Source organism: Candoia aspera, chromosome 9 (assembly GCF_035149785.1).
Source record: "Candoia aspera isolate rCanAsp1 chromosome 9, rCanAsp1.hap2, whole genome shotgun sequence".
In the NCBI taxonomy this organism is placed as follows: Eukaryota; Metazoa; Chordata; class Lepidosauria; order Squamata; family Boidae; genus Candoia; species Candoia aspera.
Window position 1 is genome coordinate 730,111 of NC_086161.1, and position 25,385 is coordinate 755,495.

At 52.4% G+C, this 25,385-nt stretch overlaps 1 protein-coding gene across 10 annotated transcripts in view; it reads left to right on the top strand.

Moving 5' to 3' along the window:
- The window catches only part of SIK3 (SIK family kinase 3), an 84,089-nt gene that overhangs the window by 54,303 nt on the left and 4,401 nt on the right, over window positions 1-25,385 (top strand). For 2 of the 10 annotated variants that reach the window (XM_063311035.1, XM_063311042.1), the window contains exons 4-21: window positions 7,753-7,914; window positions 8,477-8,601; window positions 8,881-9,004; window positions 11,271-11,389; window positions 12,604-12,714; window positions 12,801-12,944; window positions 13,837-13,914; window positions 14,002-14,111; window positions 14,325-14,478; window positions 14,666-14,923; window positions 15,246-15,316; window positions 17,552-17,689; window positions 21,033-21,183; window positions 21,953-22,078; window positions 22,421-22,506; window positions 23,599-23,708; window positions 23,855-24,188; window positions 24,379-25,226. In XM_063311035.1, coding sequence (XP_063167105.1) covers window positions 7,753-7,914; window positions 8,477-8,601; window positions 8,881-9,004; window positions 11,271-11,389; window positions 12,604-12,714; window positions 12,801-12,944; window positions 13,837-13,914; window positions 14,002-14,111; window positions 14,325-14,478; window positions 14,666-14,923; window positions 15,246-15,316; window positions 17,552-17,689; window positions 21,033-21,183; window positions 21,953-22,078; window positions 22,421-22,506; window positions 23,599-23,708; window positions 23,855-24,188; window positions 24,379-25,226 — 3,249 coding nt within the window. The remainder of the gene's footprint in view (window positions 1-7,752; window positions 7,915-8,476; window positions 8,602-8,880; window positions 9,005-11,270; window positions 11,390-12,603; window positions 12,715-12,800; window positions 12,945-13,836; window positions 13,915-14,001; window positions 14,112-14,324; window positions 14,479-14,665; window positions 14,924-15,245; window positions 15,317-17,551; window positions 17,690-21,032; window positions 21,184-21,952; window positions 22,079-22,420; window positions 22,507-23,598; window positions 23,709-23,854; window positions 24,189-24,378; window positions 25,227-25,385) is intronic. The other 8 variants (XM_063311038.1, XM_063311044.1, XM_063311041.1 and 5 more) reach the window with 6 other exon arrangements.

Consider the following 25,385-nt stretch of genomic DNA (forward strand, 5'->3'; position numbering starts at 1 on the left):
CTCTTTGTGGGAAGGTTTTGTTCCCTGCAGCCGGGTTGCTAAGCAGATGTATTTGTCATGGAACAGGCAAGCTCCCAGTGGCATCTTTCCTCATCCTTGAAAAAAATCTCCCTTCTTTAACTGAAGGAGCAAGAAAGGAATTCTGGGCATATACTCCATCTAGCTGGAGTCAGATTGCTGGAATGAACGGGAAGACCAGATCCACGCTTGATTCTGATGTATTGTTTTGCAGTGCTAAAGAGGGGAAGCAGAGCTGAAGGGTAGAGATGGACAGAAATCATGCCGGGAGGACGGAATGGAGGAGGGCCCAGGCTACACTTGGGTGCCTTAAGCAAAACTCTCTCTGCCAGCAGGGGGTTGCTGGAGAAGAGACAAAGCCCTTCCGGAGTCAGGCCTCCTGAAAAGAGCTGGGTGGAGGTGCGGGATGGGAAACAATTGCTTTTCTGGGAGAACTTTTGCAGCCTTTCCCTGAATAGAGCAAAGCCCTCTCACCACCAAGCCTTTTGAGTCCAGAGCCTGGCTATCGTTATCCAGGATAGTGTCCTAATTTTGGAAATGGTTAAGTGTGAAAGGAGTGCAAATACACACCTTTAGGAACCAACAGGGCATCTCCTCTTCTCCCAGACAACCATTTCGTCAGAACAGCTGACTGGATTAACCAAAAAGAAGTTTCATTTTGCTTCCCCACAGAAACCATATTAATTATAGAGTGGAAGATGAATGCCTGCTTTACAGAATGAAAATAAAGCTGAAGCTTTCTCATCAGGTGGTTGTTTTGCCAAAATGCCCACAGATTATTGATTTATGGTGCAGTGAATACTTTGTCTATGTGGAGAGAGGGCTATTCATTATTTGATGCTGCATTTCTAATGCGTTTTGATACTGACTTTCCCTTCTCCAATTAAAGTCTATTTCTTTGTAAAACTCTTCGGGGAAAGGCTGGGGTCAAAGGCTGCACTTTTGTGTACACACATTTAGAAGTCGGCCCAGTGAAATTTGGTTCCTGTAGAGGTTGCATTCAAATGATAAGCCAAGCCAAGTCCTGGCTTACCAACACACAAGCAGCAGTGTTTTGCTTTGATGCTTCTTGCTGACTTCCCTTGTGAGCAGCTGCCTCTAACAAACCAGGCTTGGTTTTGATTAGACACATACGCAGGAGGTGGGCCTTTGGTGCGGGCTAGCTTCCAACGTAGAATTTTCCATGGGCAACCCAAGCAGATCTGCTGAGCCTGTCCTGCTGGGTTTCCCAAAGCACTAACAATCATGTGGTAAGCCAGGTTGCGCTGCAAGAATGGTGCCATCCAGACCAGTTCCCACCCAAAACGAATAAGCCACCAATGCTGCAGGTCACAACTTGACATACGGTGTGACTCTAGCCACTGTGGTTTATTTAACAAACCATAGTTACCACATTGTAAATTTGGCCACAGTGTGATTGCTCTCTGGTAGAGGTTCCCTTTGCTTAACAGGATGTTGCCTTGTTTGCAGTAGGATTTAAAGCTGGTTCCTAAAAACTTTCATTTCACAGGTCCAGAATAGTTTCCATTAATTGGCCTACAGATTTTCATTTAACATGGTGCTTTGGCTGTGAGCATTCCATCTTGAATCTGCAAATCTCAGCTGTTTCTATTCAGTGCCTTATGTATTTGTTGGGGGAAAGAAATGGATGGTCAGTGAAGTTAGAAGAGATAAGGGAAAGGATTTACTGAGGTGATGTGTAGCTAGTTCATGGGATTAGTCTCCATAAGACATGGTGACAGCCACAAGCCTTGAGGGCTTTGGCACTTAGGAAGGCTCTGTCTGTCCAGACTGCTGGTCGGGGTTAGGGTTAGTTTGGCTCCCAGCCTTCATCTTTCGCGTCTCAGGGTCCCAGCAGCATCCACCTCACCACTGTGGGAAGGAGGATGCTGGATTCGAGAGGAGCCATGGATCCAGTCCATTTCCAGGTTAACTGCTCCGAAAATCTCCTAAGGGATGGGGTAGAAAAGTTCTGTCACTGGGACAACTTTCTCTACATCCACATATGTGAAGTACCACACCAGCAGCTGCTGGTTTGGACTGGGGGCTGCTTTCTTTCTGCTCCAGGGTAAATATAAAAGCAAATGTTTTAAAAATAAATACACATATCACTCTGCCACCGGTCCTCTTGTTCTTTGGCCCTTGAGCTTTCCCCATGGTCGCATTTTTGAATTTTTGTGTTTGTTGTTTATTCTTTCAGTCGCTTCCGACTCTTCGTGACTTCATGGACCAGCCCACGCCAGAGCTTCCTGTCGGTCGTCAACACCCCCAGCTCCCCCAAGGTCAAATCCATCACATCTAGAATGTCATCCATCCATCTTGCCCTTGGTCGGCCCCTCTTCCTTTTGCCCTCCACTCTCCCTAGCATCAGCATCTTCTCCAGGGTGTCCTGTCTTCTCATTATGTGGCCAAAGTATTTCAGTTTTGCCTTTAATATCACTCCCTCAAGTGAGCAGTCTGGCTTTATCTCCTGGAGGATGGACTGGTTTGATCTTCTTGCAGTCCAAGGCACTCTCAGAATTTTCCTCCAACACCACAGTTCAAAAGCATCTATCTTCCTTCTTTCAGCCTTCCTTATGGTCCAGCTCTCGCAGCCATATGTTACTACGGGGAACACCATTGCTTTAACAATGCGGACCTTTGTTGTCAGTGTGATGTCTCTGCTCTTAACTATTTTATTGAGATGTGTCATTGCTCTTCTCCCAAGGATTAAACATCTTCTGATTTCCTGACTGCAGTCAGCATCTGTAGTAATCTTCGCACCTAGAAATACAAAGTCTTTCACTGCTTCTACATTTTCTCCCTCTATTTGCCAGTTATCAATCAGGCTGGTTGCCATAATCTTGGTTTTTTTGAGGTTTAGCTGCAAGCCAGCTTTTGCACTTTCTTCTTTCACCTTCATCATAAGGCTCCTCAGTTCCTCTTCGCTTTCAGCCATCAAAGTGGTATCATCTGCATATCTGAGATTGTTAATGTTTCTTCCAGCGATTTTAACTCCAGCCTTGGATTCCTCAAGCCCAGCACGTCGCATGATGTGTTCTGTGTACAAGTTGAATAGGTAGGGTGAGAGTATACAGCCCTGCCATACTCCTTTCCACAAACCAGTCCGTTGTTCCGTGGTCTGTTCTTACTGTTGCTACTTGGTCGTTATGCAGATCCCTCAGGAGGCAGACAAGATGACTTGGTATCCCCATACCACTAAGAACTTGCCACAATTTGTTATGGTCCACACAGTCAAAGGCTTTAGAATAGTCAAGAAAACAAATAGATGTTTTTCTGAAACTCCCTGGCTTTTTCCATTATCCAGCGGATATTGGCAATTTGGTCCCTAGTTCCTCTGCCTTTTCTAAACCCAGCTTGTACATCTGGCAATTCTCGCTCCATGGATTGCTGAAGTCTACCTTGCAGGATCTTGAGCATTACCTTACTGGCATGTGAAATGAGTACCACTGTTCGATAGTTTGAACATTCTTTAGTGTTTCCCTTTTTTGGTATGGGGATATAAGTTGATTTTTTCCAGTCTGATGGCCATTCTTGTGTTTTCCAAATTTGCTGGCATATAGCATGCATTACCTTGACAGCATCATCTTGCAAGATTTTGAACAGTTCAGCTGGGATGCCGTCATCTCCTGCTGCCTTGTTATTAGCAATGCTTCATAATGCCCATTCAACCTCACTCTTCAGGATGTCTGGCTCTAGCTCACTGACCACACCGTCAAAGCTATCCCCGATATTGTTATCCTTCCTATACAGGTCTTCCGTATATTCTTGCCACCTTTTCTTGATCTCTTCTTCTTCTGTTAGGTCCTTGCCATCTTTGGTTTTGATCATACCCATTTTTGCCTGGAATTTACCTCCGATGTTTCTAATTTTCTGGAAGAGGTCTCTTGTCCTTCCTATTCTATTGTCTTCTTCCACTTCCGCGCATTGCTTGTTTAAAAATAATTCCTTATCTCTTCTGGCTAACCTCTGGAATTTTGCATTTAATTGGGCATATCTCCCCCTATCACTGTTGCCTTTTGCTTTCCTTCTTTCTTGGGCTACTTCTAGTGTCTCAGCAGACAGCCATTTTGCCTTCTTGGTTTTCTCTTTCTTTGGGATGTATTTTGTTGCGGCCTCCTGAACAATGTTGCGAACTTCTGTCCATAGTTCTTCCGGGACCCTATCTACTGTCCCTTAAATCTATTCTTCACCTCCACTGCATATTCCTTAGGAATATTAGTGAGCTCATATCTAGCTGATCTGTGGGTCTTCCCTAATCTCTTTAGTCTGATCCTAAATTGTGCAATAAGAAGTTGGTGATCTGAACTACAGTCAGCTCCAGATCTTGTTTTTACCGACTGTATAGATGTCCACCACCTTTGGCTGCAAAGGATGTAGTCAATCTGATTTCGGTGTTGTCCATCTGGTGAAGTCCATGTATAAAGCCGTCTCTTAGGTTGTTGGAAGAGAGTGTTTGTTATGCAGAGTGAGTTGTCTTGGCCAAATTCTATCAGCCTATGTCCTGCTTCGTTTTGTTCTCCCAGGCCATGCTTACCTGTAATTCCAGGTGTCATCTGACTGCCTACCTTAGCATTCCAGTCTCCTGTGATGAAAATAACATCTCTTTTAGGCGTGTTGTCCAGTAGGTGCTGCAGATCCTCATAGAACTGCTCTACTTCAGCTTCTTCAGCATCTGTGGTTGGGGCGTATATTTGGATCACTGTGATGTTAGATGACTTGCCCTGAATTCGAATTGAGATCATTCTATCGTTTTTTGGATTGTATCCAAGCACTGCTTTAGCCACTTTACTATTAATTATGAAGGCTACTCCATTTCTTCTGTGGTCCTCTTGTCCACAGTAGTAGATCTGGTGGTCATTTGATGTGAAGTGGCCCATTCCAGTCCATTTCAGTTCACTGACACCCAAAATGTCTATCTTTAATCTTGACATCTCACCAATAACCACATCCAATTTGCCCTGGCTTATAGATCTTACATTCCAGGTTCCAATGGTGTGTTGATCCTTAGAACATTGGATTCGCCGTTCACCACCAGCACCATTGGCCGCTAACCATCCTTTCGGCTTTGAGCTAGCTGCGTCATCACGTCTGGGGCTAGTTGAGCTCATCCTCTGTTCCTCCCCAGTAGCATTTTCACCATCTTCCGACCTGGGAGTCTCATCTTCCGATGGTATACCGACATATCTCTGGTTGTACTGATCCATTTAGTTTTCACGGCAAGAATACTGGGGTAGGTTGCCATTACCTTCCCCAGGGATCGCATTTAGTCTGACCTCTCTGTCATGACCTTCCTGTCTTGGGTGGCCCTTCACGGTTTAGCTCATGGCATCACTGAGGTGCTCAAGCTCCAGCACCACGGCAAGGATCCTTTGCTGAAGTGTATTTTTATAGAACAGGCTTAATAGTTTTTGATCTCTGCATTCTAAAATATAAGCTTTCTGGGCCTTTTGGCTTGCCCTCCCTGCCTGTCTCCCTCTCTCACACATACACACACAACTCCATTTTCTTTTAGCACATACTAGGCAAAAATTTATCTCACTCAGGTATGAAATGTTATTGCATAGGTAGAAATGCAGCTAGTGAAGACCAACCCCTCCTGGGCAGATTTATTTTTAATAGGATGTCATCTCAATGGCTACAGAAGAGCCGGGGAGACTTCAGTTGGTCTGCATACTGTAGAGGGACTCCTCCCTGAGTCGTCGTGACCCAAAGGGTCACTACCCTACCCTTTCTTGGGCCAGAGCCACACTCGGTCTTTGTGTGTCCCTGCGCTGCTGAGAGTAGCATTCCAAAAAGCAAGCAGAGCCAGAATGAAAACTAAATTAAAGTTTAAATAAAATTAAAGCACAATATAATTAAATGCATTTACTGTGGTTACTCCCTATGTATTTTATCATCTTTGTCTGGGATCACGTTAAAAGTTATGTTCCGGCAGCAGCCCCTTGGGAGGCACTCTGGAGACTGCGTGGAAGGCTTTGGGGAGGCCACAGCCTCCCTTGTGCAGGGCGGGTTGCCAAGATGAGGGGCGCAGGAAAATCAAACCATCTCTGCGGCCTGCACGTCTTCTTTCTGCTGTCAACCCCTGGGCCTAGCCAGCTCCCCACAGGCTCAGGAGGGCTGGGAGCAAGCCTGCAAGTCTCTTCCTGTGCTCTGTCTGCATGCTGCTCTTCCTGGCTTTGTTCTTCCCACACCTCTAATGTGGGAGATGTATCTCCAGTGTGGAGACTCTCCTGCCATAGGTGTTCAGCCCTTTCTGTGGCTGAGAGTCATCGGCCACAGTGACTTCCTCTTTCCAAAATGGCTTCTGTGGTGCTGTGGGGATGGGAAATCAGGGCCTCCTCAACTTGGGCGTATGCATGTGTGTGCCTGGCTGGCCCTGACCTCCCTCAGAAGCAGCTCAGCCCTTGCAGAAGGTGACATGCACACGTAAAGACTTCCCAGGACAAACACACAATGTTTACACGTGGCTTTGCTACCAGCAACACTTGAAGTGCGTCCAGACGAAATGGTCCAGCCACAGAAGTGGTGCTTTGTGGGCCCCCTCCCCCTGTGATGCTTCTTGGCATTCGGGCTCACCCTCCTCCCCAGCAGCTTCTTTTTGTCATAGCCCAGCAGGCCAGGTACACTGTTCCTTGGGGGCCCTTGGGAGGGTTGAGGCTTCAGCTAAACCACCAAGCCCACAGGGTCCTGACAGCCCACGTCTAAAGGTGAGCCTTAGGCCGGTTGCCTCCCCAACTCTTCTCTAAAGGACTGCTTTGGGATCAGCCCAATGGCTGCATCCACCTCACCTGTGTTCTTTGGTCAAGGATGTGAGAAGGAGATTCACCCCACACACTCCCCAAACCACCCCCAGGGTCTTTGCCGAGCTGGGCCACCTTCCTCTTCTCTGTTTTGCTCCACGTTGCACGGTGCTCGGCTTTTCTGCTTTCCGCCCTCTCTGAGAAGCAGTGGCGGGCTTTGTAGTTTGCTCCCTCGGCAATGGGGAGGAGTATGGCACTTGGGGCCTTGGTTTATTTTGTCTTCCGCTGCCTCTGACACAGACAGGCCCATCAGTGCAAGTGGGGCCTGTGTGGGTGTCTCCCGTGGACCTCCCCCAGCCTTCTTCACCCTGTGCACAGCACTGCGTGTGTCACAGTGACAGCCTTTGCCGCCCCGTGACACACTAAATGTAGCCACCTGGGCTCTATTTCTTCCCCTGTGGGGGACCGGCATCTAAAAATATAGCAGTGCCTTGTGAGAACATCATTCTTGTGTGGAAAGGCTTCTCTTTTTGGTGATCCCCCCCACCCCCAGTCCAGCCTTTCTGTTCCCATAAAGCCTTGGCAAGGCAGAGCCTGGTTGCACTGAGGTGTTTCTGAAGCCATCAGGCTGGACGGAGGGCCGCTCAGGTGCCTGAACTGCCTGTGCGCAACTGTGGGGCTGGGCTGGCTGTGAACCTGAGCGCGCTCAGCAGGTAGCACTTCTCCAAACAGGAAAGAACCCTTTGCTGCAAATCCATCTTGCTCTTTGCATCGACTGAGTTGCTGGTGATCTGGGAAGAAATGTACCGTACTTCAAGGGAGCAGTCTTACTGCTTACCTTGACAGCAGTTTTGGTTGGCAGTTACGCACCATCTCCTTCCACAGTTTGCCTGATAAGTGTTCCTGTAGGTCAGTTCCTTACAAGTCCCGCTGGTAACCCAGCAGAAATGCCTGGTCCTCCAGTAATCAGCTTCTCCTGGGTCTCCTTCAGATCATCTGGTGGCTCATGGACGCATGGCTGAAAAAGAAGCTCGGAAGAAGTTTAAGCAGATAGTTGCAGCTGTACACTTCTGTCACTGTCACAACATTGTCCACAGAGACCTGAAGGCTGAGAATTTGCTTCTGGATGCAAATCTGAACATCAAAATAGCAGGTGACCCATTTTAACTTGGACTTTCAAAAGACTTTTCATAAAGTCCTCTAGTTTTCTGGCAAGGCCAGTAGCCCTTTTGTGGATCAGGAGGTAGAGAAAGTTCAGAAAGGGAGAGGGTGAATTAATGACATTCCTTGCAGCAGAGACAAGGAAATAGGATTTGCATGGAATGGCTGCGTATAATTATTTAGCATGGTTGAAGCAGAAGGGACAGTGAAGAGTTCTAAAAGGATCTCCAGACTAGATCAATGGACATCCAAGTGGCAAATGCAGTTCAGTGTAAACCCAGTGTAAAGTCACTTTGGGACAGTTGTATCTATTTGCTGATGGGATCTGGATTGCCAGTTCCTGATCAGGACAGGGACCTTGAGGGTTATGGTGGGCAGCTCACTGAAAACCAAGGCACACCCAGGCACGGCATTTCTTGCCAGACAATGGGTCTCTTTGTCCCTCTCTACCTCCACTGGATGTCAACTTGCTGTTGTGTTGTTGTACAGGACACTGGGAAATAGACACTTGGATGGGAAATCAGTGGTGTGATCAGGTCCGTATTGTCTTCCAGATTTTGGGTTTAGTAATATCTTCACTCCTGGTCAGCTGCTGAAGACCTGGTGTGGAAGCCCTCCTTATGCTGCCCCTGAGCTTTTTGAAGGGAAGGAGTATGATGGGCCGAAAGTGGACATTTGGGTATGTGGCAGGGATGTTTTCTGGGCTGCTGGCGCTTCTCTCCTCTGTCAGGAGTGGCAGTATTATCTGGATTAAAGGGCCACACTGTGTCAGACTTTCTGTACTCTATTTAGTTGGAATCTTTGCTCTGGCCTGTTCAGGAATGGCCTCCTCTAGCCACTGGGCTGAGAAATTGGTCTGTTTATTCCCATAGCCTTTCTCTGTAAGGCTGCCTGCTGGCTTCACTCTGCCCTGTCCTAAAGGGGGACTGGCCCAGCTGAAGCCATCTTTTTTTTGCAGAGCCTTGGTGTGGTGCTCTACGTCCTGGTCTGCGGGGCCCTGCCTTTTGATGGGAGCACGCTGCAGAATCTGCGAGCACGGGTGCTGAGTGGCAAGTTCCGCATTCCGTTCTTCATGTCAACAGGTAAGGAGCACTGGGAGAGGGGTTGGCTGGATGACCTCTCTGGCTTCAGCACTGAGCTGCTCGGGCCACTTAGCAGTGCTTGGATGGCGATGTGTGCACACAAGCACCAGAGGAACCGGGTTTGGCTTCTTTGTGTCCATTGGATAAAACACCAGTGCCCTAAAAAGCATGCACCGGGAAAACGGGTACCCCTTTACACCCCATCCCCATCCTTTGGAGCATGGGGCTGCCTCCTTTGCTTGCAGAAAGAGGAGCTGCCTTGCTTCCTCCCAGGGTAATGATGTGCTACAATACTAAGCAACCTTCTTGGGCCAGGCACATTTAGACTTAGACAAGCACAGTGTTTTTGAAATGATGATCCAAATGGCTCACTTTACTGTGGGAAGAGCTGTTTCAAAGCAGCCCATTTCAGACCTTTTTGTACACGGCTATTCTTCGTCACTTTTGCTTCAGCGGGAAAGCTGGGCAGTGGTTGCTACCAGTTCTCATCTTCCAAACTGTTGCTTGTAGTGAGGACCACCGCCTGCCCCGGAGTCCTCCTCTGTTCTACTTCCATAGGTGGGAAGGAGGGAGAAGCCTGTGATTAGTTTTTCTTACGCTTTTTAGTTTTTCAGGAAGTGAGATGCCAGGAGAGGACAGACCTGGGGAAATGTTAAAGCGAGTTATTTTGAAGAGGCTTGAAAGGCCTCCCTTAGACTTCCCTGCCTTCCTTCCCCCTCAATATGAGAAGCGAACCAAGTCTCCCCTGCCAATCCCCTGCCTCTCTCCTTCCTCTGAGCAGGAAGCCATCACCTAACTGTCGACATTCAGTGGGAGGAATTCAGTTCTGCCTCAGAACCATGTGAAAATAATTCCTGATTTCCTGTGGTCTGATTAATTAGAACTTGCATGTCTTAATGCCTGGCAAAGTGATGTGAAGCAGTAGCTTCTGCAGTGGAAGGGAGGAACAACTGTGGTTTCCTTAGGCAGGCTTGGAGGCTGGCCCAGGGGCAGTCCCAGTGAATGTTACAGCAGGGCTTGGCTTTGTGCTTACCTTCCAGGCTAGTTTCAGAACAACTCTGGTTTCACATATAAATAACCTGAAGCAAAAAATACGTTAAGAGCATACAAGCCCCTGAGCAAGCATGCTTCTTCTGCTGTTTACCTGATTCCCAAAAGGAATGAGATTCTATGCCTTTTATGACTAGTGGGCCAGTTGCTCTTGACTTTTCTAGTTGTATTACTAAACCAGTCCACAAATCCCTCTTTAAGTATTGCAGCCCCTCTTACTGGGGAGTGAGTTTGTGTGGATCCAACTCTAAAGGAGAGAATGGCCAACAATAGCTGTCCAGTGGGAAACCATGGTGAAGTACCAACGAGATGCCCCTTCCAGCAACTGAACCTTTGCAGGATGAATGGGCTTACTGTTGCATTTTCTCTTCAAGTGTAATAAAAGTATAAAGCACAAAGGTTTATGCCTGCCACTTAATTTGGAAAGTCCTTGTCTGTTATTTTTTGAGCGTACTGTATTATTAGGATGAATAGATTTCCCAGCCTTCTGCTGCACCATTTTTACATTCAGAAGTTTTCTTAATGCCCAACATAAACTTGCGTTCCCGCCCTTGAGACCCAGAGTTGCCTGCCTTCTTCAGCTGCTTTAGTGAACCATTCTTGAGTCCATTTCCCAGTCCACAGCCAGCAGACTGAACCTCTCTGTAAACATAGATGCTTGCAGGCAGGCTTTGGTGCTACCAGTCTAGAACTTTGTGGAAATTTTTGTCATCCCCTTTCATGGAATTTTTGTGGGGAAAAAATGCAGGTGAAGCATTTGGGAAAACACAGGATGGATGGAAGGTCAACCTCCTGTACATTCTGTGACATAATGAAAAAGAAGAAAGAGGAAGACTGGCCTTCTGGACTAAGGGTCCCTCTTTATGCTGGCTCAGAATCCATTCTTCTTGGGTTTCTTGAAGGAAGACCAGCACTGGAACAAATGCAGAACTAGTATTAGGGTTGAACCCCTTTCTTGGTGCCCTGCAGCAGCTGATTTGGCCATTGGGGTCTAATGGAGTTGTGACTTATGATGCCTTCCCATTGCAGTCGGAAAGCAAGGTGTGGACCAACTCATGTTCTTATGACCACATCAAGCCACAAATCATGGCAAAGGAGTGCTGGGTGCATGTCCTGGGTGCTGCCTTTGGGGATGCAGGAATACACTGTTATGTTTTGAGATGTGCATGTCCTCTGGTGACATCCTAGTACCTTAGCCCATGCTGCCATCTTGCAGAGTGTGAACATTTGATCCGCCACATGCTGGTGCTAGAGCCAAGCAAACGGCTCTCCATGGAGCAAATCTGCAAGCATAAGTGGATGAAGCTTGGGGAAACAGACCCTGAATTCAGTACAGTGAGTAAATTTATTTTACTGACTTCCATAAAAAGTATAAGTGTAAAAAGGGTTGGGAGATTTATTGGGTGGACCATGTTAGCATAAAGGGAACTTTTTTAAGTTGCATGGAACAGGCCAACCTACCTTTGAGGGGAGGTTGTTCTGCAGGGCAGGTACAGCCATAGAGAAGATGGACATCTGTAGCCTTCTACACAAGTCACAGTTGAGAGCAAGATCTGCCAGCATTCATAGTTGTCCCTGGAGAGTGGGAGGGAGCAGGTAGGTAGCTCGCTGCTGTAAATTGAGGCATTTATTTCAGGCAGCCTTATCCCAAGCTCTTTCAAGCTTTGATTCCTGATGCAGCATCTTGAAACTGGTTTGCTGGCAGCTGATGGGCCGCGAAGATTGTGAGTTTTATATGCCAGAGGAAGCCCTTTGAGTTTTGCACGTATATTCCACAAATAGAGTCCAGATTTTATGGCAACAATGTTCCATTTCTTTGCATAGCATAGGCCAATATTTTTAAATGTATTAACATGTGTTTCTTTCTTGCATCATGAGCTTGGGGAGCACCTGGGGGGCTCCTGGGGGACTACCCATATGGGCCCTGTTTGATTCACCTCATGCGTTAGAAGATGAAGAAGAGGTCATGCACTGGATATCTCATAAACAGACTCTGTGCGTGCTTTGTGAAATCTTAGTAGGCAGCTTGTAGGAAGTGGTTGGTATCAGGTATAGTGCCCAGGTGTAGTAGTGAGGTGAATTCTGCCCAGAAGAAGAGAGCCACTCAGTGGACAGCAGCACTGCCTCTGACTTTGCTAATGTGTGTTTTCAAACACCTCACTGATCACGAGGGTTACAGTCATGATTTCTTATGTGTATCCGTGTTATGCCATTTGAAATTAAAGCTGTGTTGTAGCCAGGAATAATTTCTGCGGATGAGCTGTTGGAGGCGGCGGCGGCGGTGGAGGAGTCTCCTGCATGCAGGATAATACAGAGCTGCTGGCGAGGGAAGGAGCTTGTTCCTGCCAGCATGGGTCCCCTGTTGTTGATTCCCTGCCAGCCTTATCTTGGTCACCTCTCAGCTTTATGCTGTATCTTCTTCTTGACTGGGGAATTTCACAGGAGATGCGTGATGTCCTGCTCAGCCAGTTCATAGGCAGTACCCCTGAGCCTCTGTGATTTTTCTTGTTGTGGAAACAACCGTCCCTGAAAATTTCTGTGCTTTCTAGTTAATAGCAGAATGTCAGCAACTGAAAGTCGAGAGGCAGATGGAGCCACTGAACGAAGAGGTGCTGCTGGCCATGGCTGAGATGGGGCTGGATAAGGAACGCACCCTCCAGGTACCAGTGCCACTGGCCTTTCTGGGACCTTTGGGCATTACCTTGGGGCAGGGAACAGTGACTGTATGGCTTTTGTGACCCCCTAGTCACTGAGGACAGATGCCTACGATCACTACAGTGCAATCTACAGCCTTCTCTGTGATCGCCAGAAGAGGCATAAAAACCTGCGTATTTCTGCCCTGCCCAGCCTTCCGCGGACGATGACCTTCCCAGCACCAGCCGGTGTCCAGGTCAGTCTTGAGTGGGAGGCAGCTTTGTTGCTTGGCAGTCGGCCAGCATAAAGCAACAGAAAGGGCCCCCTTGTCCTCTGCCGTGCTCCAGCACAAGTACTTGGGGGCTCTGGAGCAATGGCTTCAAATCGGAGCTTCCTGTAAACCGGGGAGGGCTGCCCTTGGTCTGGCTTGGCAGATGGGCACTTGTGTTGGGGGATGAGACTGCTGTCCTCTGTCCCTCTGCATGGATGGTGAGAGAGCCCTTACCTGCCAAGGTCTGGGGGAGAGGGGCAGTGGTTCTACAGGGCCCCACCAAGGGAAAGCAAGCTGGGGATCACATAGGACTTCACTGGGATGGATGGGAAGTGTCTTGTGGAGGGAGAATTTCTTTGTCACCACCAAACTGATGTAATGTTCTCTTTGAGGATTCCTTCACATCCTGGCAGGAATGACCATTGTCAAAATGAGACAGATGCAGACAGATGCAGACCCATCCCTCACCAAATAGGCCCTCTATCCAGAAAAAGAGGGAGGAAATGGACAAGGGTTTTGCTGCCTTAGATTGCCTGTGTACTTGTGTCTCTTCTGAAAGCAGGAGACCGACTTCCATTCTTGTGTCCCCTGACCCTTCCTTCTAATAATTACTGTTAACCACGGATCTTAGATGTTTGTCTCTGGGACTGTTTCTAAGTCCAGACTGCAAGAAGGGAAGTCTGACACTCTGAGTCCCCAGTTTCTTTAACATGGTTTTCCCCACCCCTCCTGAGCAAAGCAACTGTTGTGCTAGTAGACAACCTGGTTGGGAGTGGTGAAACCTGGGCCAAGCCTGCTCCTGGTGGCAAAGCCGGGGGTGGAGGCGGGGCTCATGTTCCAGGGCACTCAGAACTTGGGTGGTGGGTCTGCTTTACAGACGGAACCTGCTGGCAACCCAGTGAGCCTCAGCGTCCCACAAGTGCAGCTCATCAACCCAGAAAACCAGATAGTCGAGGTAAGGGTCCTTCTGTCCAGGGAGGTCTCCTCTTCCTCTTCTGGAGGCTTGTGCGTTATTTCTCCTTCTGGGGCCTTCCTGTTTCAGACGGATGGCACAATGAACTTGGACAGTGACGAAGGAGAAGAGCCGTCTCCCGAAGCTCTGGTCCGTTACCTCTCCATGCGAAGACACACCGTGGGCGTGGCTGATCCTCGGTGAGCTTTGCTGCCCCTCCCCTGTCCCCTTCGCTCTCCCCTAAGGAACAGGTGGGAATATTAGTGGGATGATGGGCTTCTCAGGCCATTCCACCAGCAGTTTGGCCAGGAAACTCTGAAACCAAAAGGCAGATGGGCCAATATCTCCGGTTGCTTCAGTCTATGCTTCTCGTATCTGAGGGTCCCTGAGCCCTGTCATCTTTGTGTATGCAGCACTGAAGTGATGGAGGATCTCCAGAAGCTGCTCCCAGGCTTCCCACGAATCACCCCACAGGCCCCATTCCTGCAGGTGGCCCCAAATGTGAACATGGCAGCTAACATGTTTCCCATGCAGCACCTCCAGCCAACTGGCCAGTTGGAGTACAAGGTACCCTTCCCCCGTTCCTCTGCACATCTCAGCTCAGCAGCCCCAGAAGGCTGCCGAAGAGCGAGGGCACAGGGAGCCCTGCTGGCCTGGCTGGGCTTGCCCCAGCCTGCTCGGGCCCTGACCTTGGCCCCGCCTTTGCAAGAGGCAGCGAGCCAAAGAGCTGAGGTGACGGAAGGCTTGGTTGCAGGAGCAGTCATTGCTGCAGCCACCAACGCTGCAGCTGCTGAACGGGATGGGACCGCTTGGGCGCAGGGCCTCCGACGGTGGAGCCAACATCCAGCTGCACACGCAGCAGCTCCTGAAGCGTCCTCGAGGCCCGTCTCCTCTTGTAACCATGACACCAGTAAGCCCCGATCTCCTTATGGACATCTCTACGTACGTGGATCCCAGGAAGGGGCTCAGCGTCTGTGCTTGCTTGTGTCAGGTGACAGAGGCGCCCAGCCACGTATGTAGGAGGTGTCTGAATTGGCTTTCCGCCTCGCTGGCAGGGGTGGCATTGTTTCCTCCTCGGCTCCCGCACAGGGCCCAGCCGGGTCTGGTCCCAGGGAGGGTTGGTTAGCCATGGCGTCGCCATCCTGCTTCCCAAGCCCTGGGCAGCAACACTCCCTTAAGATGGTTCCCTCTGGGGTTGAGTCACTCGTTCCATCTTGCCTTGTTCAGGGATCCTCCTCCTCCTCCTCCTCCTCCTCGGGGGCTGTTGGGTCAGGGTTGCAGGAGTGTCGGAGAAGCTTTTGGCAGAGCGCAGCCTGTGGTTTGTCTCCCTTCAGGCAGTGCCCGCTGTAACCCCTGTGGATGAGGAGAGCTCAGATGGGGAGCCCGATCAGGAAGCTGTGCAGAGGTAATGCTCCTTCCGGCCCTCTGTCATCAGAGGGATCCTTGGAACCTTGCGGCTGCTCGGCAGCAGCCCCACCCCACCCCGGGGCTTCTGCTCGCCTTTGCTTCTTGGGTGCTGATTTTCTGTGTGGATTCTGCTGCCCCGGGGACTGCCCCCCCACCCCGGGTTCTTACTAACCTCTTTGTGCTGATGACTGGATGGGGAGTGAGTCCTTCTGGCACTTGGAGCTCAGCTGTAAGTATAACTTCCAAGGTGAGCCACCCAGCACTGCCTGATGGGTGCCCAGCCATGTCTCCTCCTCTGGCCTGCACCAGCACTGCTGAAGTAGTCGTGGATGGCTTTCCTTTTAGCACTCCTCTTGTAGCTGTGCCCTGGGAGAGACCGGCAGGGGTCTGGCTGGCAGATTCCCAGTGGTCAGTACATTCGCCTGTTGCAATAAAACCCACAGTGGCCTTGCAGCATTTTAAAGGCGCACTAGCATTTACAGCATAAGTATCTGATGAAATGGGCTGTAGCCCACACAGTGTTTGATAGGTCTTTAAGGTGCTACCAGATTCGGTATTAGTTTGGATTGCAGCTCCATCTCTTCTGCTGAGCCTCTGTTGCAATGAGGGCAGTTTGGTACCTGGCTGGCCTGACTCCCAGGCAACTGGTCAGATACTCCTTTGGAAATGAGGGCTATTCTTTTCCTTGAGGAGCCGGCTGGGGAACTGGATGGGAAAGCCTGGGATGTCATTAGAGCAGGATGGAACTCATAAGCCCAGGCACCTCTACGGCCCTCCCCCTCTTTAAGGGCTGTAGAAATGCAGAGCCTTTGCATCTTGTCTGGTGAGCCGGAGGTACGTGGTGGAGAGGAATGACCTTCTGATGGGGTTGCCTTTGTTGCCTTACATCGGAATGGGACCAGACTGAAATGAAGCTGTGGTCCATGTGAGCAGAACATCTGTGACCAGCAGATTCCCTCCAGGAACGCTAGCAGAAAAGGATCTTTCTTACTTCTCACTCTTTAAGAACAAAGACAAGCTGGAGGTGCTTGTCCTAATGCTTTAGTTAACATCCAGTGCCCCCCCATTTAAAAAAATCTGAGAAGAAAGGGGCCTGAACATGTTTCTGACCTCTGTCCTAAAGAACAAGGCAGTGAACTGACCTTGAGTTCTTCTCAAGGACATGCTCTGCCCTGAGCTGTGGACTGTCCTTCCCTTGATCGGCCAGACATCCATCTTGTTGAGCAGAGGAGTGACCAGCTGCATGAGCTGACCTCTCTCTGCTCCTGACTGCCAGAATGGCCTCCTCTTGATCTTCTGCTGGCAAATGAGTTAGGGCCAGGTGGCTGCTCTGGAGTGATATCTGACCTCCACCCTGCCTCTCCACCCAAACTGGATGGGTTTGGGGAGCCTGTGCTCGAAATGCAGCTTGCGATTAGCTCTCTTCTTGGACAGGGCAGCTCCCCAGAGGCTCAAAGCAGTCACTCAGAGCAAGCGGCGGGTCCAGAGCCTTCAGAAAGTGGCCCTCTTCTCCCCCAGCACGAATGGGGCAGATGCGGCCTGCTTTTTGGCCACTAACTTCCCTCTAGCCTGCAAACTCTTCTGCTCCCCCCCTCCCATCTGGATGTGCGCAAGGTCCTGTGGATTGGGGAAGAGTTGCTGCTGCCGCTGCTCTTTGTAGCTGCTGTGTACTAAGTGCCCTTCCTTTGTCTTTTAAGAAGCCTTTGATAAGTGTCAGCCTTCCCCCCCCCCCAATAGAGTTCCTCTATTGGGCGTGAAGGCTGGGCCAGATCTTCCTCTCTGACCCCTCGTGGCCCTCCTATCAGCCCTTGACTTCTGCTTATGGGACCCACACTAGAGTGGTTCTTCTGCTATGCCCGCACTGCTTGGGGGGCCCGGCAGCAGGGCGGAGGTAGCCTTCCTCCGTCCCTCCTTCCTTCTGGCCAGCGCAGTCCCCCTCCTGCAGCTGCTGTAACTCATGGCTGAGCCTGCTCTTAACTCCACCTGCTTGGCTTAATTCTCTGCGGCTGGCATTTCTCCTTTCTCCAGAGGTGGTCTGGGCCAAACTGGCTGGCCTTTCTCTCTCTTCCTCTGTCCCTCTGCGCCCCCTCCCCGGTACAAAGCTCTAGAGAGGTGGGCAAGAGGTGCCCCCCCGCTGCTGCTGCTGCTGCTGCTCTGCCTTCAGAACATCCCAGGCCCCGCCTCTCCCTCCAGATGTGCTCCTGCTCACCAAATGTGCTCCTGCTTGTTGCAGATACTTGGCTAATAGGTCAAAAAGGCACACCCTGGCTATGACCAACCCCACTGCGGAAATCCCGCCCGACTTGCAGAGGCAGCTGGGACAGCAGCCCTTCCGCTCCCGGGCCTCACATCTGGCACCTGACCAGCACCGGTGAGTAGTGGCACCGGACGCTCGGAAGCTCCGCTCCCGGAATCTAGGTGCGGGCAGAAGAGAGGCTTCCGGCTCACACGGTTGGCCTGGATGCCCACAGCTGTCAACCGGCAGGCCGCCCCTCGAGCTTCCTGCCCCCTTGGCTGGAGAGGAGGGGCCTTGTGGGGGGGTTGTCTGTGTTGGGTTTCTGCTACTTGACATGGCAAAGGTGGGGACTTGGTTAGCCTCCAGGCAGGCAGGCAGGCAGGCAGGCAGCCCGGTCCTGTGTGGGCAGCTGGCCGACCCGGGACGACCACCTGCAAGCTCTCCAGGGCTTGAAGCGGATTCGGGGCTGAGCTGGAGAGCAGCAGCAGCAGCAGCAGCAGCACTTCTGTGTGATCTGAATCGCGAGCAGGACAGGAGGGGATGTGGCTGGAGCACCTGATCTCCTGTGTGGGCACTGATACAGGGCTGCCCCTCGACAGCCGCCCTCAGAAAATGACCTCTGGACCTTGTTCTTGTCAACAGCTTGATCAGGGATTTGCACTGGAGTGGAGTGTTTGCTTGCAGGCCTTCCTTGGTAGAATTCCAGGGGTGGGGAGTGGATGTGGCAGAGGCACCAGTTGACCGTTGACCATTGTGAAATGGCTTCTCAGTCTGTGACACGGGGCCTGAAGCGCCCTTGCCACAGAGGGTGCGAAACTCCTCTCTCCCTGGGAAGACCAGCAGGAGGGGCTCTGCTCCCTCTCTTCCAGTTGTCTTAGCCTGCTCCCGGTGAGCTCCCCCCCCTGCCTGGCTTGCCTTGCAGGAGGCTGCAGGCCTCCTTGGGCAGAGCAGTGATGTCACCAGGGGAGCAGGTGGACTCTGACCCAGCTGGGGCCCCACGAATGCCACGCTGGAAGCTGAGCAAAAGGGCAGAGATAAGAGTCCGGCCCTTACGTGACTCAGCTGGGGCTTTTGGCTGAAGCTGCTCCAAGCTGGGTGTCTTCCATTACCCCCTCGTTTCTAGGCCAAGGGAAGCCAGGGAGGACTTGTCTGGGCTCCCAGGGGCACCTGCCTCTGGAGCGGGCAGCCAAGCAAGTAGGCTGAAAGCCTCTCGCCACAAACCTTTGTGGAAGGGCTCAGCTCTTGCCTCCCGACAGCTGCAGCCTTTGCGTTGTTGCAGAGCAGGAATGTGGCGGGGGGTGGGCAGGCATTCTGGAGAGTAGCTGCACTGTGATTTTGGCAGGCGGGGGTCCCGCGCCCTTGCAGAGGTGGCCCCATGACTTGGAATCTGGCACTGTTGAGTACCACACGGGGTTGGGATCCCTAGCCTGAGAGGCCTTTGGCATTAAGCCTGCCTTGACGTTGTGTCCGCAGTGCTGCTGCAGTTCCAAAATGGGTCAGGCTGCATGAAAGCACAAGGGTTTGGGTGCACTCCTTGGTATCCACCAGTACTTTGCTCATTAACTTGTATGGCCTTGCTCAGGACAGCCAGAGGGAAGGCAAGCCATACTCCCTCCTCTGCCTTCCCTGCAGTACCCTGGAGGTGGCCTGTCAGGGGTGGCGTGGGGTGGATCTGGGCTGGGGAAGTAGCAAGAAGCCAGGCTGCTGAGTGAGGCAAGGGGCTGGCCCCTGCCCCCAGAAGCTGTTCGCCATGCTGTGCTAGCAGCTGAGGCCACTCAGCCAGTGTTTTCATGGATGTGGGGTGGGGGTGGGGAGATACTCATCAGCGTAGCTGAGAATGTGGGTGGGCTTTGGCACTACTGAGTCATCCCAGGCCTTCTCTTCCTCCTCCTCTTCTCCTCCGACCCATGAAACAATAGAATAGTTTGGTTGACTTTATTCAGTTCTACTCTATCCTTCTGAATCATATATGCCACTCAGGGTATCATACAGCATTTAAAGCAGGCACAAATAGTGTGTACAAGACAGAAAGCCAAAAGCCAATGCTAAAAGCATTCCCAAAAGTATCATGAGATAGCCTCTTCTGCAATTCACAGGACCCTTGGAGGGAATCCCTTCCTAAAGAGGGAGGTTCAGACCCATTGGAGGAATTGGGCTGGCCATTGGAATTGTGCCCAAGAAACCAACTGGTGACCAGTGCAGCCTTTGCAGGTCCAGCATAACTTGGTCCTGCCCATGAGCTCCCAGGGGCTGTTTCCAAGGACTCGCCAAAGGTAGCTCCAGGTCAAGGGCATGACAAGAATCCACTTCTAGGTAGGAAAGAGGGCCAGGGCTGAGTTGGCATACCAGCTTAAGCTGGGCAAAGATGCAAAGCTGGATCCCTCCAGCATTCCTCAGAGGAAGGCTGCCCCAGCCATGGCAGGCTGAACTCTTTCCTGGCCTGCTTCCTGACCAGGAACACCTCTTGTTTGCATTGATGCTTGTTTTGGCTGCCCTCCTCCAGCCCCTTCCTCTTAGGTGAAAGCACATCTTAAATCCCTCCCAGCAGCTCCCGATAGATCTTAAGTATCTTAGTCTGGCCCCTAAGAAACATTGAACCTTGGATCCCTGGAGTCCCATAGCAAGTCCCATAGCAAGAGTGGGATGCCAGAAAGAAGCCCCCTGTCCCGGAAGCATGTTGTGCCGGATAGCACTGTATGCTGCTAAAAGGTCTGTCAGAACCAACAGAGATAACATGCCCCATATCTGGATTGTCTGCTCGTCCAGAATTGAAGCCTGGAGCCAGACTGAAATATGTCTGGATATTCTGTCCCTGGAGCTGAGGTGCCTTTGGGGTCAGCAGCCTCTTCCTCAGCCTGGCCAAGTCTTTCTGCCTTCCTGCCACCCACTTACTGGGGATTTGATTCGGCACCTTGTAACATCCCAGAGATGACCAGGAAACAATGGCAGCTCATTTCAGTTTTTCTTGTAGTTAAGATGGACATTAATCCAGCAGCCCCTCAACACCAGCCTTTCTGGGCCTGGGGCTCCCATGGTGAACAGAAGCACATGCTGCAAATGCCAGAGAATGTGAAATCCTCCCTGTTTTTTTCCTGTCTTGGAAAGAGGGCATCAGATGCAGGGGACACAGTGACCCTCCAGTTCCTCCTCCTCTGCTGCTGATCTTTCTTTGTCATGGTGGTTCAGGAGCCTGCAGAGGCGGCCAGGAAGGTCCTGGAGCCAGAGCATCCACAGACGTTGCATTGGACTTAGAAACAGGTGGTGGCTGTTTCTCACCTGTTTCACTTCCATTGGTTGTGCTTACCAATAAGGTGCAAATAAGGTATGTTTTGCACACAGCCAGTGGTCAGATCCTTCTGTCCCAAATAGTTGGTTCCTGTTCCATCAGGGGCGAGTCGGGGCGGGAGACCAGACTTGGGGAAGTTGCCTTGTTGGTTAGGCTGCTACTTCTGACCTCCTCCTCTGTGTGCTTACACAGCTACGGCTACAAGGACTCGAACACGCTGCACCTCCCTACCGAGCGCTTCTCTCCAGTGCGCCGTTTCTCTGACGGAGCAGCCAGCATCCAGGCCTTCAAGGCCCAGCTGGAGAAGATGGGCAACCACAGCAGTATCAAGCAGCTTCAGCAGGTACAGGGCAGTGTGTGTGTGAGAGAGAGCAATGGAACGGGTGGACGGCCTAACATGCAGCTGGCCTGCAGGATTGCATTTGAAGCCCAGAGAGTGGCATCTTCCATTTGCAACCCACGTCTGTCTTTTTTCTTGCTGTTTGGAAGGCAGAAGAACGGCACAGTATATTTCGTAATGCTAGGAGCCCTTGTTTTGGGAACTCCCATGGCAGAAATCCTTCTTTTTCCCTGAAGAATTGCCAGTTTTGGGTTCCCATTAGAGTCCTGTATTGTGTATGTTCATTCTGGGGCCAGGCACCCACGTGTGTTGAAAGATGGCCACTGGACCTCCCTGATGCGCCTCTCTGCCAAGAACCTCTGCCATCTGGAAGGGCTGTGTGGGGAGCCTCAGTGTGCCTTCCACACATGACAGGTCTGAGGGTCCTTGGAGGGAAGGTGGGGAGCAAATAGGAGTGGAGTGGGGATGCCCAGGACCTGCTGTTGAGGTGCTCCTAAGCCCAGGAGGCTTTTCGGTCCTCTCAGATCTTGTTGTGGGAACCTGCAGGGAGAGCGGGATAGGGCGGCTTCTTTCAGGAGAGGGGGCTTTCCCTCTGGCAACGTGCAGAGAAAGCTGCCCAGCGGCTCCAGGCTTCTTGTTCTCGTGCAACGCTGAGGCAGCAAGTGGGTGATCCCTGGCCGCTGTCACATCGGGCCAGGCTTGCCTGCAGCCCTCTCGTCTCTGGCTCTCTGCAGCTGGGCAATGGCTGAGCCTCATCGGGGGGTTGTTTCAGGAATGTGAGCAGCTCCAGAAGATGTATGGTGGGCACATGGATGAGAGGACTCTGGAGAAGACACAGCAGCAGCACATCTTGTACCAGCAGGAGCAGCATCACCAGATCCTTCAGCAGCAGATCCAGGTACCGGTGCCTTCAAGGTGGGCAGATACTGCTGGGCCTCCTGCCGTGGCTTTGTGTGCATTGCTGGATTGGTTTGGCTGGAGGGTCCTTCCTTGCTTCTTCTCTTTCCCGCCTCCTTCTGCTCCACCCTTTCTTCCTCGGTTTGGCACCCTCCCTTCTGGCTTCTGCAAAGCTTGCTGCCTCTCAGGCATCTGGGGCGACTGCCGAATCCCAGGGCATGGTTCAGCCTGACTCTAGTGCAGGGGCTTCTCTCCTTTTGCGTACTGCTGAAGGAGGAGGGTTGGTGGTGGCAGCCATTCATCAGCATCCCGTCTTTCCTCCCTCTTTCTGTCCCTTGCACAGGACTGCATCCGTCCTCCACAGCCATCTCCGCCCTTGCAAGCCACAAGTGAAAACCAGCCTGCGCTGCTCACTCACCAGCTCCAGAGGTGAGCAAAGCCTTCCTTGGGGGGGGGGGGCAGAGGCCTTAAGCCCTCTCCCTGCCACCAGTCGTGCAGGGAAGCACTGGCACCTCCTGGATCAGTTGAAGGAGAGAAGTCCTTTGGCTTTGGGCCTGCAGCAGGGCTCACTTGGGAAGCCCAAGTCTTGCTCTGGTCTCAGGGAAAAGGAGGAAGAGGCAGGTTGGTTGTTCCTGGCTGAAAACAGGAGAAATCTTTCTAAACTGACCTGAACCTCAGCAGGAGTTGTGGCTTTGCTCCCTTCCAGCAGGAAAAGACTGCAGGAATCTGGCAGAGCAGATGAGGGAATTGCTGAGCACGGCACTAAAAGGACAACTGGTTAATCACCCTCGGCTGAATAAAGCTGAGCCTGGAGCTTTGACCTAAGCTTGTGTAAGAAGGTGGATGAGAGGAAAACACTGAGTCCTTCCAGGCCCTGGCTACAGAAGAGTCAGAATTAAATATGGGTGTAAATAACGTCAAAGCTCTTTCACTGTGAACACTCGGCATTGTATGAGAAATACGTTACTTGAACTAGAAATAGTTCCCTATAAATTTTATTCCCTCTGTTTGTAATTGTTTCCTGGGTTTGGTTCTTGGGAAAGATGGAGATCGGCTCAGCACCTTTCATTTCCTGGCCTGAATTTATTAATTAAACTGGAATTCGGTACCACGAAATGCCAAAAAGCGTTGGACCATTTCATGGAAGTCCTGGAGAACAGTGGCTGTTAGTGGGAACTGCCTCGGAAGGCCACGTGCTGAGAACCAGTGGTCTTCTGTGTGCAGCAAGTGGGCTGCTGGGAAAACAACTGCTGGACTCGACACGCCAGGGTCCTGATCCAGCAGGGCCCGGCTTCTGTTCTTGGGTTCTGATGATTAATATGTTCCAGGTGGGCTGTGGCTTGCGGCGCAAGGGTCCTCTTGTCTCCTTTCTGCTAGGCCTGTGGGAAGGGAGGGCCCAAGTAGTTGGCCAACCAGCCGGAGGGACAGACTCACAAAGCGGACTGTGCTACATTCTTCTGAGGCTCCAAGTGAGGGATGTGGTTTGCAAAGCAACATCTGATTTTTTGTGCGTGCATGTAGATTACAGATCCAGCCCTCCAGCCCACCCCCAAGCCACCCCAGCAACCATCTCTTCAGGCAGACGGACAGCAGCCCCCCGCCCGTCAGCAGCAGCGTGCTCCAGACCCACAGTAGGTGTCAGCTGGCGAGCAGGCAGGCCCCTCCCCTTCCCCAGCCAGGCAGGAGTTTGGTCTGCTCCATGCGGCCTCTGCTGCCTAGGGAGTTCCAGCTGTTTTCTGAGATGGCCAGCCTTCAATGGAGGGGTTGCTCTTTGCAGGTGCAGCCTCCCAGACGCAGTTCCAAGGGGGGACACCGTCGCCACCGCCTCCACACAGCACCATCTTCCAGCAGCCCGGGAACCGCTCCCCGCCCCCTACCCTGGCCTTGCCCTGCGTGGGCCTGCAGCAGCAGGGGCAGCCCGTCCCGCTCCCGATGCAGGAGCCAGGAGACCTGGTGGGCAGCAGTCTTCAGCAGGCTGGGCGGGGCTTGCCCATTCCCCCCAGTACCAGTCCGTTGCAGATGCACCATCGTGCCAGTTTGATGGCTTCCCTAGCCTACGGACACAGGCCCCTTTCAAAGCAACTCAGCGCAGACAGCGCCGAGCCCCACAGGTACAGCCCTGCCGGCCGACCGAGGGTGGGGGGTGGGCGGGCATTTCCAGTTCGGCTGTTCAGGAGCAGGTGAGCCTCCCCGAGGCACAAGCTGAACCTCCTGTGGCTTGTGGGTCTGCCCGGGCAGCGAGCCGATCCAGATGGCCCTGGCCCAGCCCTCCCCCTCTGTGTGCCCTCTCCCTCTTTACAGGTATCCGGCCACCGGTGGCTACAGCCAGGCGCACCTGCACCCCCAGCTGTTCCCTGAGCCATCCCGCGTCTCCCCGAGTGGCTTCAGCCCCGCCACGCCCATGGGCTTCCCTCCGGCCCAGGCCCTGAAGGTCCCGCCGCTGGAGCAGTTCCCTGGCTTTCCCCAGAGCGGCCCGCAGCAGCCACAGCAGCACTACGCCGCCTCGGCCCTGCATCAGGCCCTGCTGTCCCCGACCCCACCAGACTATAGCCGGCGCCAGCAGGTGCCCCCCATCCTGCAGGGCCTGCTGTCGCCCCGCCACTCACTCACGGGCCACCCTGACCTGCGGCTGCCCCAGGCGGAGGTGGCACAGCTGATCAAGCGGCGGCAGCAGCAGCAGCAGGAGTTCCAGGAGCTGTTCCGGCAGATGAGCCACGGGGAGGTGGGACACGCAGCCGCCGGCATGGCCCCGAAACTCTCCGACCGACCACCGCTGTCGTTGCCTTACCCGAACACCGACCCATACCGCCCCCACCCCGGCCCCCAGCACCTCTTGAAAGTGAGGGGGCAGGAGTGTGCCTCGCAGGTCCTGGTCCCAGTCCCGGGCCGTGGATACGCCCTGCCCCCGGCCCTGCTCCACTCGGAACGCATGGAGGAGGACGCGGACTGCCTGTGTGAGGGCGCCAGGGACGCTTTCTCCAGCAGCAAGACCAAAGGCTGCCCCGAGACGCGGCTCCTCTTGAGCGTAGGAGGGCCTGGGGACTCGGACTCTTTGTTTGGGCCAGCCAAATGTGAGCCGGAGCTGGGAGCGCACCTGTACCAGCCCCGGACCATTTCCCCCTTTGGTCGGAGCGAGGCGCCCTGCCAAGGTAAGGCTTGGCCCTGGCCCCGGCCCCAAGAGGGCGCCCTCGCAGGCATTGCCAGTGGGACCGAAGTGCAGCTGGGGGAGGGGAGGCGGCATCCTCAGCCCCCTGGGTTTCTGCGGCCCCAGCTTTTGATTCAGGAGGAGGGCAGCGCTTCTTTCGGCC